The 16,823-nt window shown below is 37.9% G+C and overlaps 1 protein-coding gene across 9 annotated transcripts in view; it reads left to right on the plus strand.

Annotated features, from left to right (window-relative positions):
• Positions 1 to 16,823, plus strand: part of PAK3 (p21 (RAC1) activated kinase 3) — a 320,142-nt gene that overhangs the window by 277,616 nt on the left and 25,703 nt on the right. For all 9 annotated transcript variants that reach the window (XM_006167722.3, XM_027767967.1, XM_006167732.3 and 6 more), the window contains 5 exons: positions 1,096 to 1,144; positions 1,689 to 1,801; positions 3,550 to 3,667; positions 6,930 to 7,029; positions 7,509 to 7,705. In XM_006167722.3, the coding sequence (XP_006167784.1) occupies positions 1,096 to 1,144; positions 1,689 to 1,801; positions 3,550 to 3,667; positions 6,930 to 7,029; positions 7,509 to 7,705 (577 nt within the window). The remainder of the gene's footprint in view (positions 1 to 1,095; positions 1,145 to 1,688; positions 1,802 to 3,549; positions 3,668 to 6,929; positions 7,030 to 7,508; positions 7,706 to 16,823) is intronic.

Below are 16,823 nucleotides of genomic sequence, written 5' to 3' on the forward strand. Positions count from 1 at the left end.
CCCTACCCCAGTGTCTCCCAGAGTTTCCCCAGTGTTTTCTAAAAGCAGTTTAATAATTTAACTTAAAAAATAATGGCTCAGTAGTAAAGCCACATTGTCATTGCTTTATGTAGCTATGGAACAGATGTAGCACTGTAAATGAATTAATTTGTTAGATGAAGACATTCTTAAGAATTAGAAATGTACAAAAAAGCCACTCAGTCCCTATGCTAAAAAGGAAGGTTAATTTATAGTTGCCTAAGCAAAAAAATGTATTCTTTCCTAAACTATACTTTGGTTTAATCAGAGGTCTATAATATGGATTATTGTGAGATCCAAGGAGCATTCAGAACATTCTAAAGGTTTCCCGAGAGGAGCAAGGCCATTTAGTTCCATTCATTACTGGCCAGTGCATGACACAGGAACTGGTGCCAGAAAATCTGACTGTAATTCTTAGGGCACTGCAAGAGATGCATCGTGATTGTCTCAGATGCAGTTACATTATAAAATAATTGTTCCAGTATTGTGCACTTAAAGTTTTGTTAAGAGGGGAGGTCTTATGTTTTAAGTTTTAAAAAGGTGTTCCTTCCGGGCATGTGTGCGTGCGTGCCCAAGATCCCAAGAGGAGAATGGAGGAAAAAGGATTGCGTCGTGGCCATCCCCCTGGGGGGGGTTGATTTCTTGCTTTCTATCTCTCTGTCTCTCTGTCTGTCTGGCAAGTGCACAAGCCCTATAGCAAAAAAATTTTAAAAATCCTCTCCAAAAAAAAAAAGGTGTTCCTTTTTTGCTTTTGATCTTCGCCATAGGGCACCTGTATCAACTGGAGAGAGAGAGAGACAGAGAGAGGAAACATGGAAAATTACCCTGAAGGGGGCATGGCCATGCCACAATAACTGATTCATTTTCCTCTTGGAATTTTGCACATGTACACACACTCACCTGGTGTGAATTTCAAGTTGCCATGTCCGAAACTCAAACCGTGTTCATCTGTGTGGGAATCCTGTGCTTTAACCACCATGCTACCAGCTGACCCCAGATGTAATTACAAGTGAAATATAATGGTGGTTTGCAAACACCTTGGAGTGCTTATTCATTTGGTAATTTTCACCTTCACAGGGCATCAGGTACTGTTTATACAGCACTAGACATTGCAACAGGACAAGAGGTAAGTGCTACCATTGAATCTTGATTCTTTTCTCTTAAGATTTTTGTCATAGGGCATGTGTGTTCACTGGGGAGAGACAGAGAGAAATTCTGAGAGAGCAAGAAATCCCCCCCCCCCAAGAAAGGATGGCCATGCCTCAATCCCTTTTTCTTCATTCTCTTCCTGGGGATTTTGGACACACATACACATGTGTCTGGCATGGTTTTCAAGCTGCCAGGTCCAGGACTCAAGCTGAGGTTGGCTATGTTGGAATCCAGTGCCTTAACCACCACTCCACTTGCTGGCCCCATGAATCTTGATTCTTATTTTTTTTTCCTATTTATCAGTTTTTCTCTTTGATGGCATCTATGCCTGAAAAAATGCATAGCACCAGATTGATGTGAGAATTGGATGCTTTACTCGCGATTGATCAAAGAAAAAGGGCATGTATTTATGGCAAAAAGTAAAGTAGATATGTTTAGTAGATAAAGAATTTGTATAACTCACTCTTTCCCCATAATATGTTTGTAACAATCATAATTCATGTATTTTAATCATCATTCAGGTGGCCATAAAGCAGATGAACCTTCAACAGCAACCCAAAAAAGAATTAATTATTAATGAAATTCTGGTCATGAGGGAAAATAAGAATCCCAATATTGTTAATTATTTAGATAGGTAAGTATTTCCTCTCATTATGTACTTGTTTTCTTCTTTTCTTTATAGTGTGTCATTTTCTTGGCAAATTATTTTATTTGGAATTTATTCATTTAATAGTCATTCTATTTACAAATATTTCTCAAATGCTAATACTACAAAGTAGTGTATAAGGAGTCTTCAAAAAGTTTATGGAAATATGTGTTTTGAAAAAGCTATACATGGATTTCAAAATAAATTCATACTTTAATTCCACTTTTTTCTGAGCTTTTTGAAGTACCCTCATATTAGATCTGTTGTTAAACTTGTATCCACTTATTTTTGTCCACCCATCAAATACTTGAAGAAACCTTTTATGGTCTAGTTTCTAAACCTAAACAGTTCGTGCAATTTCCTTTTGAAGATCTGGCTCCATTTTGACAGGAAATAGACTATTGCATATAAGAGAGAGTAGTGATGTTTTAAACATTTCATCGAGTGTTTGTTTGGAGCCAGCACTGTCTCTAGGAGTTTAAAGAAAGCTGACTACAATAGCCCTGTTTTAATGGGTGCTTTGTGATTAACTGACAGTGAGATCTAGGGAATTGAGACTTTAATCTGAAACCTTTTCCTCAACCAGATAATTAATGTCTCTTTCATCAGTAGTATTAACAGTGTGTTATAAATAGGCATTTAAAGACAGCACTAACTCTTTACTCATGGTTAACATCTGCCTCATTCAATTTCAATAAGTGTTTGTTTAGCACCAGTGTGCGGTGATCTCTGGGGTGGGGGATGAGGGATACAAAGGAAATAAGTCTGGGTGGTCTTCAACCTGGAGGAGCTTAAGATCTTGCTTTTTGTGTTTTGGCCAGGTAGGCCAATGATACAGGAGCAGGAAAAAAGGAAGAAAAAGAGGGTCAAATTTTACAATCTTTATTAGTATTTCATAAAGCATTGTTTAGGAACCATTGATCTTGGTAATTTTGTGAAAATTGCATTTTTATTGGTTAAAAAAATGCATATTTCTTGGCCTCTGTCCATAACTAAGGAAATGGAGCATGTGAAAGTTTGTTTTCAACAGGCTTCCAAGATGAATCGTATAGGCACTATAGTTTGAATATCATTGGATAGAAAACTTTTCTGCTTATTGATGTGGGACATAGGCTAGGGTGGAATCACTGGGGTCATTCTATTCCCTATAATTCACCTCTTTTGTTGAGCAGAGGCCAGAGAGACCTTATAATACTGTTAAAGTACTAGAAGATGGTCCCAAGTGATTTCAATAACCTCATACTCTCTTTACCTGAATTGTAGGGAGCTAATGACCTTTGTTCCCATATTTGATCACTTGGAGTATATTCCTCAATAACTATTAATGATATGGGTCATGATATGGGTCAACTCATAATTGACTTCAATTAGAACTGAGATCTGAGAATATTAGAGCTCCGGGACCAGCAGTTGGCGTAATGGCTATGTCGCTGGACTCCCACGTAGTCGACCACGGTTCGCATCCCGGACCCGGTGGCTTAAAACTCATGCTGGGCACGTGTGCATGCATGCCCAAGATCCCGAGAGGAGAACGGAGGAGAAGGGATCGTGGCGTGGCCATCCCCCCCCCGGGGGGGGGTGATTTTTTGCTTTCTGTCTGTCTCTCTGTCTTTCTCTGTCTGGCTGGCGAGCACACATGCCCTATGGCAAAAACCTCTCCAAAAAAAAAAAAATGAATATTAGAGCTCCTGATTCCTTAGTCTCAAGTTGAAAGTCTTTTCCTTTTCTTATTGTAGCTACTTAGTAGGTGATGAACTATGGGTAGTCATGGAATACTTGGCTGGAGGCTCTTTAACTGATGTGGTCACGGAGACCTGTATGGATGAAGGACAGATAGCAGCTGTCTGCAGAGAGGTAAGAAATAGAGCATTTATTAGTTCTTTATTTCTTCTTACTTAGAATGTTTAATAACAAGGTAGCAATACTACAACTTTTCTTTTTTTATTTTTTAAATGTATTTATTTACATTCATTCACTGTACATCATTACAGCATACAAAATGAGATTTTCCATCCAGAGTACACTGTAGATTGGCTCAATCAAGCACATCAACATACATGTTATCGTCAACAAATAATTTTCCATTTCTTGTTTCATATATGTTTTGCTTTTTTTTCCCATCCTTGATTCCCTTTCTCTTACCCTCTGCCATCTCCCACTCTCCTCTCACACTTTCTCTGGTATCTATGTTTGCTTTCTATACTCCCTCCCCCCAAATTTTATTGATTCACTAAAGATCTTAATTAATCTAAATACTTCCATAGCAAGCACAGCTGATATATACATTTCCATGAACACAAATCCAACTTCAGGCATAAGCCTCAGTGAGTAGAATGAACATCCTATAAAGTAGCACCTAGCTGGGGCTACGTATCTTACCGCAGTCATCAAATAGGTATTTTTAATGCATTTCTTTATTTCAAGTAAAACAGTTTTAGTTGATTTTTCCTGAAACTTTTTTTTTAACTTAATTTACATTCATTCCCTAAGCATCATCACAGCATATAAAATGTGACTTCCCATCCAGAATATACTGCATAGTGGCTTTATCATGCATATTATTATCAAAAATTTTCCATTTCTTGTATTTTTTTAACCCCTATTTCTGACCCTCTGCCCTTTCCCACCCTCTTCTCACACTATCTCTGGTGTCTTCAGTTGTCTTCCATTCCTTCTCCCCCACACTGTATTGATCACACAATTTCTTAAATAATCTAACTACTTTCAATGGTAAGTTCACTTGGTATTATTAAGAAAACCAGTTTTAACTTAAAACAAAGAAATGCCGAGGAACTTTGCTTAAAGCCAGGAAACAAGTTAGGATTCTGTTCAAATGGTAGGCACATGAACCTATCAGAAAGAAAACCAGTTTTAACATAAATCAAAGAAATGCTAAGGAACTTTGCTTAAAACTTAAAGCCTGGAAACAAGTTAGAATTCTGTTCAAGTAGTAGGTACATGAACCTATTGACAGCTTAGGACAGGACAAAAACTCTTGAAACCGGACAACAAAGCCGAGAAGGAAAGCAGCAATATTTTTTTTAGTCAAAAGTCACAGAATGCTATTTCACGAGATCAGACTCATGTACTTAATCTATCTTGTGTTGTGGATCGATCTTCCTGATTGAATTCTGGGATATAATATTCAACTCCAGACTTGTCCCTATAATACTACAACTTTTCTCCTGGGAAATAAAAAGATGGGAGAGCCTAAGTTCAATTTAAATTCTAACCTTATAGCATTCCACTTTACCACCCTCTCTAGCCACTTATTCATTGGGTCTTCAGAAAAGTCATGATGCATTTTTGCATAGAAAAATACAACATGGCTTTCCTGACTACCTATATTATTTGCTTTTCTAGGGATCTTTCAAGTTCCAGGAAGCATTCCATGGTGCACAGTCATAAGGTGCCATATCTAAGCCTACATACTGTAGTCTTGGTGATCATGGAAAACAGTAATAATAACATGGAGCTTCTTTCTGTTTTGGAGGAATATTTATTTGATATTTGTTTTGTTCTGCATGTACAATGTGAGCCATGCAAAATATGGACCATGTTATATTCCCATCATTTTCTATAAGGCACTTTTAAAAAGATTCTCCTTCCTCAGCCCAGAAAGTATTAATAGTTGCTTTAACAGTATAATTTGAACATCCCTCATAGCCCTCCAGTGGACCTGAGAGTCTCTCTTTTATGAATAAAAGTATCATACTCATCTAGTTTCAAGCTGAATTAAGGATATTTTTAGGGGCTAGCAGTTAGCATAATGGCTATGTCGCTAAACTCCCACATAGTCAATGCGGTTTGAGTCCCAGTGGCTTAAACTCACGCCGGGCGTGTGTGCATGCGTGCCCAAGATCCCAAGAGGAGAATGGAGGAGAATGGATTGTGGCATGGCCATGCCCCCTGGGGGGGTGATTTCTCACTTTCTGTCTCTCTCTTGTCTGTCTGGTGAGCACATGCGCCCTGTAGCAAAAACCTCTCCAATAAAAAAGGATATTTTTATTATCTTTTGTTCACCTTGTTTTTAAATTACTCTTTGTCAGAGTTTCATCTTGGATTCTATTATATACTTCATTCATTGTGGTAAGGCTTTCTCTAGATAGACGTAGGAGCTCTCATTCATTGAAAGGGAAGCAAAAGTAAATTATACCTGCTAAACTTTTTTTTTTTTTTGCTAAATTGTTTACTTAAGTTTGCTCCTTCTTTTCTTCCTTTTTTTTTTTTTTTTGTTTTTAGAGAGATTTTTGCTATAGAGCATGTGCACTTACTGGAGAGACAGAAAATGAGAAATCACTCCCCAGGGAGGATGGTCATGCCACAATCTCTTCTCCTCCATTCTCCTCTCAGGATTTTGGGCACACATGCACATACACATGGCATGAGCTTCATGGTCCAGGACTTGAACCACAGTCATCCACATGGGAGTCCAGTGCCTTAACCACTTTGCCACCTGCTGGCCCCTCTCATCTGCTTTTCATTTCCCTCATACCAAACACACACATACACCCACCAAATGCATATATTTCCTATTCATACAATTAATCAAATTTACAGTTATTCAGGGACATATTCTACATTAAATCTGTGTTTTCCATCTTATAGCATTACAATACAAAGACATTCCCAAACAAGTACCTATATTTACTTTATAATCTAAGAGTGGTTCCCAAATCTGACTGTTTATCAGAAATAGCTTGGGGCACTTGTTTCCTAGGTTCTACTCCAGACTCAATGAATCAAATCATCCTATGTACACAGAAGCTGAATACTTTTATATAAGACCAAGCTGAAGCCATATCTTCCAGAAGCTAGGTTAAAGTATGATTTGATTAATTAGCTAGTTTGCCTATATTAATGATTAAGTACCACTTCTCACATCATCATTCTTCATGACCTAGTCTAACGTGGAAGTCATATGTATAATGCTAAGTAGCATCACTGTTGTAAATAGTAATGTATTTTCAAAGTGATGTTAAAAGCATTCAATAATCTATCTCACTTGAGAACAGAAAATTATACCCTTGCCCAAAATTTATCTACAAATGAAACTTAGAATTTTAAAAAGTCTTTGTGATATAATTAGAATTTTTTTTTTTTTATGATTCAATAGTGCCTCCAAGCTTTGGATTTCTTGCACTCAAACCAAGTGATCCATAGAGACATAAAGAGTGACAATATTCTCCTCGGGATGGATGGCTCTGTTAAATTGAGTAGGTATTATGATTCAGATGGTATTTGAAAGACTATTGGGGAATTTCTGCTCTTTACTGTATATCTTGAGAAGATAATGGCTACTGGCTACCGAATTTGAAAGCATTTAGAGCCCAGTTTGAAGTAAAGAATTTGTCTAACACTCTTCTTATATATTGTGATAAAATTTATTGGATTTAATATTTCAGAATTTCTAGTGAGTTCTAGAATGGATGGATGACAACTATCTAAGTTTAAGGAAAGAGTAATGGGGAAGTAACTAGATTGGGAGCTAGTAAAAATTACATCACATTAGTCAGTTATTTCTACCCTTTTAAAATCAGGACCCCCTGAGAGATCAGGTAACAAAAGACTATGAGCAAGTATTTGTAGGAGCTCAGTGTCTAATGAAGCCATATCTGAAAGTGATATACTGTAATATATTTTATTATAACCCATCTGTTATAGATTATTTTTAACTGACTTTTGTTCTCTGCAGCTGATTTTGGGTTCTGTGCCCAGATCACTCCTGAGCAAAGTAAACGAAGTACCATGGTGGGAACCCCATATTGGATGGCACCTGAGGTGGTGACTCGAAAAGCTTATGGCCCGAAAGTTGATATCTGGTCTCTGGGAATTATGGCAATTGAAATGGTGGAAGGTGAACCCCCTTACCTTAATGAAAATCCACTCAGGGTAAGTCAGAAGAAAGTCTTCATCTCCCAAGAAAAGGGGGGGGGGGGCAATGTCATTTCTCGCTTCCACCAAAAGTGACCACAATGGGCTCTTTCTTGGATTAAGAAGTAGTAAGTACAATTTTCAAAATTACTGTGAGCTTTTTAAAGTTCATCTTATGATGTCTCAACAGTTTTACAAAGTGCTTTGATATCAGTATTTCTAGTGACAAGGGTCTTTAAATGCTTTAATATAGCTTTCTAATGTTAAAAAAAGTAGTTTTTTTTTTTTAAAATAAATGTGGGAGGGCTCTTTCTTGGATTAAGAAGTAGTAAGTACAATTTTCAAAATTACTGTGAGCTTTTTAAAGTTCATCTTATGATGTCTCAACAGTTTTACAAAGTGCTTTGATATCAGTATTTCTAGTGACAAGGGTCTTTAAATGCTTTAATATAGCTTTCTAATGTTAAAAAAAGTAGTTTTTTTTTTTTAAAATAAATGTGGGAAGAAAATAGTGTTTTCCTTAGACGCCATTGTTAAATGATCTATCTAAGAGATACTTGCTTTAAATATTTTAGCAAAGTAAATAAGTGCATTTCCAAAACAACTACAATTTTTTTTAATTAGATTTTCCTTCATTATCAGCAGTGATTTGTTGAGCAACAACAGCTTGGTGGGTATTGAATGGAACACAGTGATAGAGCACCAGCCTGGTGAAATCACAAACTTAATTATACTGTCAAGTAGAAAGTGAATGGAAGTAGTTTGGCTTGGGTAACTCTGTTTGCTACTGCAAAAGCAAAGGTTTGGCTCTCATATGGCCTGGTTATCTTTACAAAGAGAAAAGCCCCATTTCATAGTCTAATCCCACCATCTTTATTCAGAGATGTGCTGTTGATCGTAAGGGTAAAAGACAAAGGAGTATGAAAGAAATGCTTGTTCAATGCACAAGTAAGCCAGCAGGTATTTTGTTGTATATAGTCTAAGGTGAACCAGAAGCTGTGCATCACGTTGTTGAGAAAAGGTAATTATGCAGAATCAAATTCTATTCTCAAAAGGCCTGCACAGTGCCAGCACCAAAGGCATCTTGCATACCATCTGCATTGTTAGCACTAAGAGTTTAAACTGAATTTTACCTTAGTATATGAAAACTATTGTCCTCAGTAAACAGTTGAGAATTTTCACATTATCCTTGTAAAACTCATATTTAAGCCAAATATATGTGGCTTTCTGTATATGTAAAGAAACGTCCAAACTAATTGTTTAGTTGTTTTCACAGTTGAACACTTTGTAACTGGAAGCATTGCTGCCTGTGGAGCCTCTTCCCAATCCCTCCTAATTCCTTTTGGGTACTTGACTCTCGTCCTGCTCCCTATACTGATTAGAAAACAACAGATATGAGTGAATGCTCTAATGAATGCTATGGGCTATTGCTCTGATCTCATGAAATAATCTGGAAGTGAGATGTGCAAATTGATTAGCTGCCTGCAGGGTTGAGTGAAAAGGAAGGGGCATTTTCCCAGCCCTCCATGAATTGAATCAAGTCCACCCCTGACCTATGTACCAACGCATCAAGATAATTACATGGGCTTTTCCTTATTGTTTAGCCACCTTCACCCATGAAGAAAAAAAACACAGGCCTCTTGTTTCCATGGATTTTTTCCTCTAAGGCTTTGTAGTTTGTTGGCACTAAATGGATTATGGCTGGTTTTTTTTCTGCTTTTTAATGAGTAATTTACGAACTGCAAAATTTAAGGATTATATAAATGGCTCTGTAAAGCAACTGGTCTCACTAATACATTTATTAACTTCTTTAGTTCCCCAATTACAATTGATCGTTTTTTCAGCCAGGCTGCTAATTGTTAGAAAAAAAGGAAACAAATTTTAATCTTAATAGGCATCTTCTAGCCTGGAATTAAAACTCATAATTAACAGCTCGTCTCTTAGAATCTACAGCCTTACATTTAAACAAGTACTTGCAGATTAACCACAAGATTCAGGAAGGCTACATTAAGGCTATAACAAAAAGACCTGTCAGAAAGACCACCCTGCTGAGTTCCACTGATAAGAATTTACTCTAACTTTGTTCATTACTCTGTTGTATGATCAGCCTCCAAGTAATCGGTCAACAAGTACATATTCAGCCAGCTCTGTTCTGAACCCATCTCTCCTAGGTACCAGGAGTACTTTGTTTTTATTTCAAATATGCTGTCCTCATGCTCTTATAAAGAAAACATGATTTCTCAAGCTATATGTCCTTACTTAGTATTTGAAAAATATAGTCACTGAAATCATGGGGAGATTGAAAAGTAAATGATATAACAAGAGCCTGTGGGGACCTTGTATTTTCTTGAATCCTGGTAACCAGACTATGTTGCATGTGGAAATAGAAAATGAACCAGAGCATTACAAAAGGTATAAACGATCATTAAATTAGCTCTTCTTTCCTTAAAATTCTCCCAATACTACCTCCTTCCAATTCACCATTTTAGGCTTTGAGCTAGAAAGAAGTAGAAGGAAGGAATAAAATAAATGGAAGGAAGACAGAATGATAGAGTAGAGAGAGGGTAATGTGTAACTGTGAAAGAAATTTGGTCCAGTAGTCAGACAGATCTGGGTGTGTCCTACCGCTATATCCTACAAGCTCTGTGACCTTTTGTATGCCACTTAAAATTGTTCTAAGCCTGTTTCCTATCTGTAAAATGGGAATAATGGGAATGCAGAGTTAACGTGAAAACTAACTAAACAATCCATGTAAAGCACCTAGCAAGGTGTCTACCTCCTTATAGGTAATATCTATATCTACATGAATAAAAAGCAAGAAAGGAAAAAAAGGGGGAACCAGCAGTTAGCGTAATGGCTATGTCGCTGGACTCCCACGTAGTCGACCGCGGTTCGCGTCCCGGACCCGGTGGCTTAAAACTCACGCCGGGCGCGTGTGCGTGCGTGCCCAAGATCCCGAGAGGAGAATGGAGGAGAAGGGATTGCGGCGTGACCATCCCCCCTGGGGGGTGATTTCTCGCTTTCTGTCTCTATGTCTCTCTCTGTCTGTCTGGCGAGCGCATGCGCCCTACAGTGAAAATCTCTCCAAAAAAAAAGAAAGGAAAAAAAGGGAAAGGATGCTTAAAGTGCTTTTTACTCACAAGGGGAGATCTGATTCATCACTTTTTCAAGAACTTTTGCTCTACACTAGCTGCATCCCCATCCCAGGAAGGAGTGGAGGATTCTGTACAGTTAAGCAGTTACCAGGAACAGGTAACACTGAAAAGGAAAGGTTCAGGTGAAGTCTGGAACTAGGTATTTCAAGGTTGTTTGCTTTTCACTGTGACTTCTTTGTGTCTTTATTCATTCCAACTGAGCAAATTCTCTATAAATATCGCCTGTTAACATATGCTTTATGCAAACAGCTACTTTCCTCCCCAGTTAGAAAGTGGTTGGGATTTTTTAATGTAAAGTGCTCTATACTAATTGACCTAATGTGCTCATAAATGCCTTTTAAAGGTCAGAGAGTTGTTAACTGTGCTGATGTTATGAAGTTGGTACCTTTCTAGAGACAGAGAGGAGACAAACTTCTTACTGGTCCCCACTGCACTCCACATAATTGGCCTTAGACTTCTTGTACTGTGACCCGTGGACATTTTTAGTGCAGTCTCCAATAATAAAGTGCCGTGTTCCTTTGTTTGCCAAAATGACTAGGGTTAAAAATTGAACTTTCCCTGTGGATATGCAAGACAGACATTGACATTCTGTCTATCTTCTCAGCTTTTCTGTTAACTGAAGATATCGGGGGTTTTTTTCTTGAGAGTTTTTTTCTATAGGGTGCGTGCACTCGCCAGACAGACATAGAGAGACAGGGAGAAAGAAAACAAGAAATCACCCGTTCAGGGAGGATAGCCATGCCGCAATCCCTTCTCCTCCATTCTCCTCTCAGGATCTTGGGCATGCATGCACACACGCCCGGAGTGAGTTTAAGCCACTGGGTCCAGGACTCGAACCACGGTTGACTACGTGGGAGTCCAGCGACATAGCCATTATGCTAACTGCTGGTCCCTGAAGATATAGTTTTTAAACCCTGTGATTATAATGACCTGATTCTAAATAAGGAGGCTCATTCATTTCTGTAAAACAAAGCTATGGGTTTTGTTTGTTTCTCAGCATCAACAGAATACCTCTTTATTAACTTTGTATTCACTCAGAATGGTGCTGTTTTCATCAATAGGTTTTGATGAAATTTGGTAAAATGTCTCAGGGGTATCTACTTGAAGTCTGTACTAGACCCTTTGGATCTCCTTTTTTATGTGCAATTTTCTCAACCTTTATCCAAGTTGAAATGAACTTAAGTGTTCTTTCTACCTTTGCTTTAAGCATCTATAAAACTGTATCAAACATCAGATTACTGGAAAGCAGTTGTTGATATCAGTGCTAAAACCATTATATAGTAAAGTATGTGAACTACAGGTCTTATACCAGTGGTTCTCCTTGTTTGTGCATTGAAATTATCTGTAGATCTTTAAGAACCAGTGAGACCAGGTTCCTTCCCCTCAGGGAAAAATGGTAGCTGGGACTAAGCCTAATACAAAGATCAAAGACATGTGGCAAGCCCTTTCTAGAACTCTGTCCAGACTGAAAATCAATTCATCATCAGCCCTCTTTGAGCATGATAATTCAGACAGAAAAGAACACACGATCATTATGCCCCATATTTCTCCATTCCATCTAAAAAACTGTAACACTGTCAGAGCCTAGATGCAATGCTGATATGCTATGTCATTCTCTGATTTACCAATTCAATAACACTATTGAAAAAAGAATGTTACTTCAGTATATAACTCCACGATATGCCACTTTATTTTAAAATTTTACTTCTTCTTTGGCTGTTGTTGTTGAGAGGTTTTTGCTATAGGGTGCGTGTGTTCGCCAGAAAGACAGAGAGAGACAGAGAGACAGAAAGTGAGTAATCACCTCCCCGAGGAGAATGGCCACACCACAATCCCTTCTCCTCCTCTTGGGATCTTGGGCACACATACACATGTGCCCGGCATGAGTTTAAGCCACCGGGTCTGGGACTTGAACCACGGTTGACTACATGGGAGTCCAGCAATATAACCATTATGCCAACTGCTGGTCCCTTAATTTTACTTATTTAAATGGAGTTCATCATTAACATACGTGAGCTACTGACTGAGTACTTAGCAGAGATGGATGCATATTAAAGCCTTCAGTCTTGTTACTCATGATTAGAAGTGCATTATGGCCAGAAAGAAAGGAGGGCAAAAACCTAAATTCAGAGCTGTTGTCTATTTTGGAGGCTTCCTACTCTAGTTTTCCCTGCACTTAAAGCACTGCAACAATATTACTTATTCTTACCTTTTATTTTAGGAACAGGTAATCCTAACTAGCTTCCATGTCTAGGGAAGAGTTAAACAGAATAGGAGAATCTATAGCAACTGAAAAACAGCAACTAAGGGCTAAACTGCTTCTAGCTCTCCAGCCACTGGAACCTGTGCTGTGGATCGGAATGTCTGGGTTTGATGGCGCGTGCTCATTTGGAATCAAAGTCAGACATAAACTTCCTGAGCCTCAGAGAAACAAGCATGCTTTGCTAGAACTCAGTCAATATTGTTTTGAATGTATTTCAAGAAGAGCTGGGAGCATTCCCTCCTTTTTCTGTAAGCCACTATGGAACAGCAAAGTTTATTAATGACTTGTTGACACTCCTTCCACTTTGAGGGCAAACCTATGCCTAAAAGAAGGGGTGAGTTGGGCTAACTACAAGTAAAATAATTATAGAACAGTAACAGGTTTCTTTTTTATCAGAAAATATATATATTGCCTGTCAAAAGATAGACAGCTCTTAAGAATCATTGGTTGTCAGGAATTCAGCATAGGAAAATGGGCCTGAGCCATAGGAAAGCTGCAAGTCTCATTTAGATTATCATTCGGGAGCAGCAAGTTCAGACTGGTGAGTTACAACCCAGAAGACAGCCAAAGGAGAAATAGATTCCACAGCAATCTAAAATCCAAGAGTCTGACCAGGAAAAGAGGAGGGAAAGGAAGTTTTTAAAATTCAGTGACCAGGGACCCACTGTTAGCCAAGACTGATATTCCCTTATCTTGCTATTATCTTATCATTCCTCATAGTATTTACAGCATAGATTAGGAATAAAGCAAGCATTTATATGCCTTTTGCCCTAACATGTACCATACCTATAACTAAATTAAGTCCCTCAAAACCAAAATTCATTCTAAAGAGACAAAGGATGGAGTGTGATGATAGGCATTTGCCCAGTGAAATTTCCACTCACATGTTTTACTCTCTAGCTTTTGTAATCTGTGTTTATGCTAATGAGAAATGATTTTACAAAGAAAATCGTGGTTTGGGTTTTTATGTGTGTGTATGTGTGTGTGTGTGTGTGTGTGTGTGTGTATATAATCATTTCTGACCTTTGTTGTCATTTAGATTTATACCTTTTCCAATCTAGTTGCAATACAATTTTAGTTGCAATGAATTTCTCAGGAAGAAAGTTAAATTGATTAAGGTGATCTTAAGTCTGTAGCTGGGAGAGTCAGAGTTCTAATATTATCCCAAGAATCAAGTTGATCCTTGACTTTTTCTTTTTAAATAGATGCACATATGTGCACATGCATAAGAAAGAGAGAAGCACATTTTGTAAGGTCTTGTCTCACCATGATCCCCTTTCCCTAGCTCTCTGGCTCCTCACGATCCTGGGTGCCTACACACACGCTCAGTGTGTTTTCCAGCTGATCCAGGAATCCAAACTATATGGCTATATGGCTTCCAGCCTTTCAGGATACTTGTATTACCACTCTTGACCCTGATTCTTGACCTTTGCTATAGCTTATTTCATTCCTTTCTTTTGTTTTCTTGCTTTCTTCTGCTGCTTATTTTCCTTTTTTGCATAAACAATTATCTCCATGCTGACATGGCAAAGCTTATTATTAGTACTTTTATTTAGGGGTGACCAGTGAATGTGAGGGGCCTCAATGAGGATCTTTCTAGTGTCTTTACCAAGTGCATACCTTACATTGAGTTGAAGAGTAAATTCTATTTCCAGTTCTACCAGTCAGGAACTCCATGACCTTGTGTGGGTTATATCTTGCTGAGCCTCCATTTACATATTACTCAAAAGGAGTGGAATTTGAGTAAATTATTGTTTACCAATGGATTCCTCAAAGCCTTGGAGTTTCATGTAGTTCCTTGGGCTATTGTGATGGCCAAAGAGAAGGTCACTTGGGTTCTTGGCTCTTGATTCCACTAGAATAGTTCCTCTTTAATTCATTTTCTATATCGAGCTGTCACATAAGATTTACTTAAATGAATGGGGAAACTTACAGATTCCTTACTTTGATTCTGTGTGAGATAGGCTACAACATCCCCTGACTCTACCTAATGGGCCATTGTTTGAGTGTTGTCTTTAGGAGTGTTTCCAGAGGAGTAATCTTCCTGAAAAAACTTGAAGCCATCTCTCTATCTCCTGAGTAAATCTGTATGCCATACAGAGGAAAGATCCCCCTTTTCCTACAAAGCAAAGATACTTGATTATGACCTGAAACATGTTGCATGTGAGACTCAGTGACTTCTTTCTGATAGTAATCTTAGGAAGAAGTCAATGAAGAGCCCTGCAGTTATAAAACTATTGCAAGGACATGTGGTCTATATTCTGGGGTGTGAAAGAAAGAATTGTATGTAAAGAGATGTTAAGCCAAAAGCACTGCATATGTAATAGAAGTGGCCCAGCCGTGGCAATACAGCAGTAGCGTGCCACTCCATGATGCTGGAGCTATATGGAGAATCGAGATTCAGTTCCTGGGCTAACTTGTACATGCCAGAAATGTGTATGCATTCTCATGATCCTAGCTGAGAAGAATGGAGGGATGATCACAGCATGAGTCCTGGTTAAGGGTTTCTGTCTGCCTACCTTTTTCCGTAAAGTTTAAAAATAATAAAAATAAAATAGTTTATTTGAGCAATAATGCCATTTCACATATCAGATCCAGTCATGCTGTTTTGATCCAAATTTGGTAACTTGTAAAAGCCCAGATGAATCAAGGAGTCAGTCCTTTCCTGCCCTAATATTTTTTAACTGTTTTCATTTTTAATTAATAAATTACATTCATTCACTGAGCATTGTCACAGCATACAAAATGTGATTTCCCATCCAGAATATACTGCAAAGTGGCTTAATCATATATGTTATTGTCAATAATTTTCCATTTCTAGTTTCATGTATGTATGTGTATATATATCACCCTCTGCCATTTCCCACCCTCCTCCCATCCTATCTCAAGTTTCCACAGTTGTTTTCCATTCCTTTCTTCCACCACATTTTATTGATTCACAAAATTTCTTAAATAATCTAACTACTTTCAATAGCAAGTTCAGCTGATATATACATGTCTGTGAATACATGTCTGACTTCAGGCATAAAAACTCTGAGTAGAATGAATATACTATAACGTAGCACCTAGCTGATGCTATACACCTTACTATGGTAATTATGTATTTTTTACCATATTTTTTAATTTCAAGAAAAGCAGTTTTAGCTTTAATAAATCAAAGAAACGCTCAGGAACTATGCTTAAAACAGAAAGGCAGGAAACAGGTTAGGATTCTGTTCAAATACTAGGTACATGAACCTATCGGCAGCTCAAGACAGGACAAAAATTCTAAAAATTGGAAAACAAAGCCAAAATCAGCAATGTTTTAGTCAAAAGTCATGAAATCATATTTTAGCAGTTCAGTCTCATGTACTTACTCTATCTTCTGTTGTGGTTTGATCTTCCCAATTAAATTCAGGGATATAATATTCAACTCCAGACTTGTCCCTATGATTAAGTTGTCCATTTTCTTAGTTTTTGAACTCTTATTTCTGTGTGTCTCTATTTAGTTTTCCTGGGATACCACTCCCTTAGGAACTTCTTGGAGAACTGGTCTGGTGTTGGTAAATTTATCTGAGAATGTTCTTGTCATTTCTTCCCATATGAAGGATAATCTTGCCAGGTACAGTATTCTTGGTTCAAATTTCTTTTCCCTTAACACTTTGAATATATTTTTCCATTCTTTCCTTGCTCACATTGTTTCTGATGAGAGGTCCACTGTTAGCCTGATGGGATATCC

The sequence above is a fragment of the Tupaia chinensis genome, unplaced genomic scaffold (genome assembly GCF_000334495.1).
Source record: "Tupaia chinensis unplaced genomic scaffold, TupChi_1.0 Scaffold144991_2, whole genome shotgun sequence".
Taxonomy (NCBI): domain Eukaryota; kingdom Metazoa; phylum Chordata; class Mammalia; order Scandentia; family Tupaiidae; genus Tupaia; species Tupaia belangeri.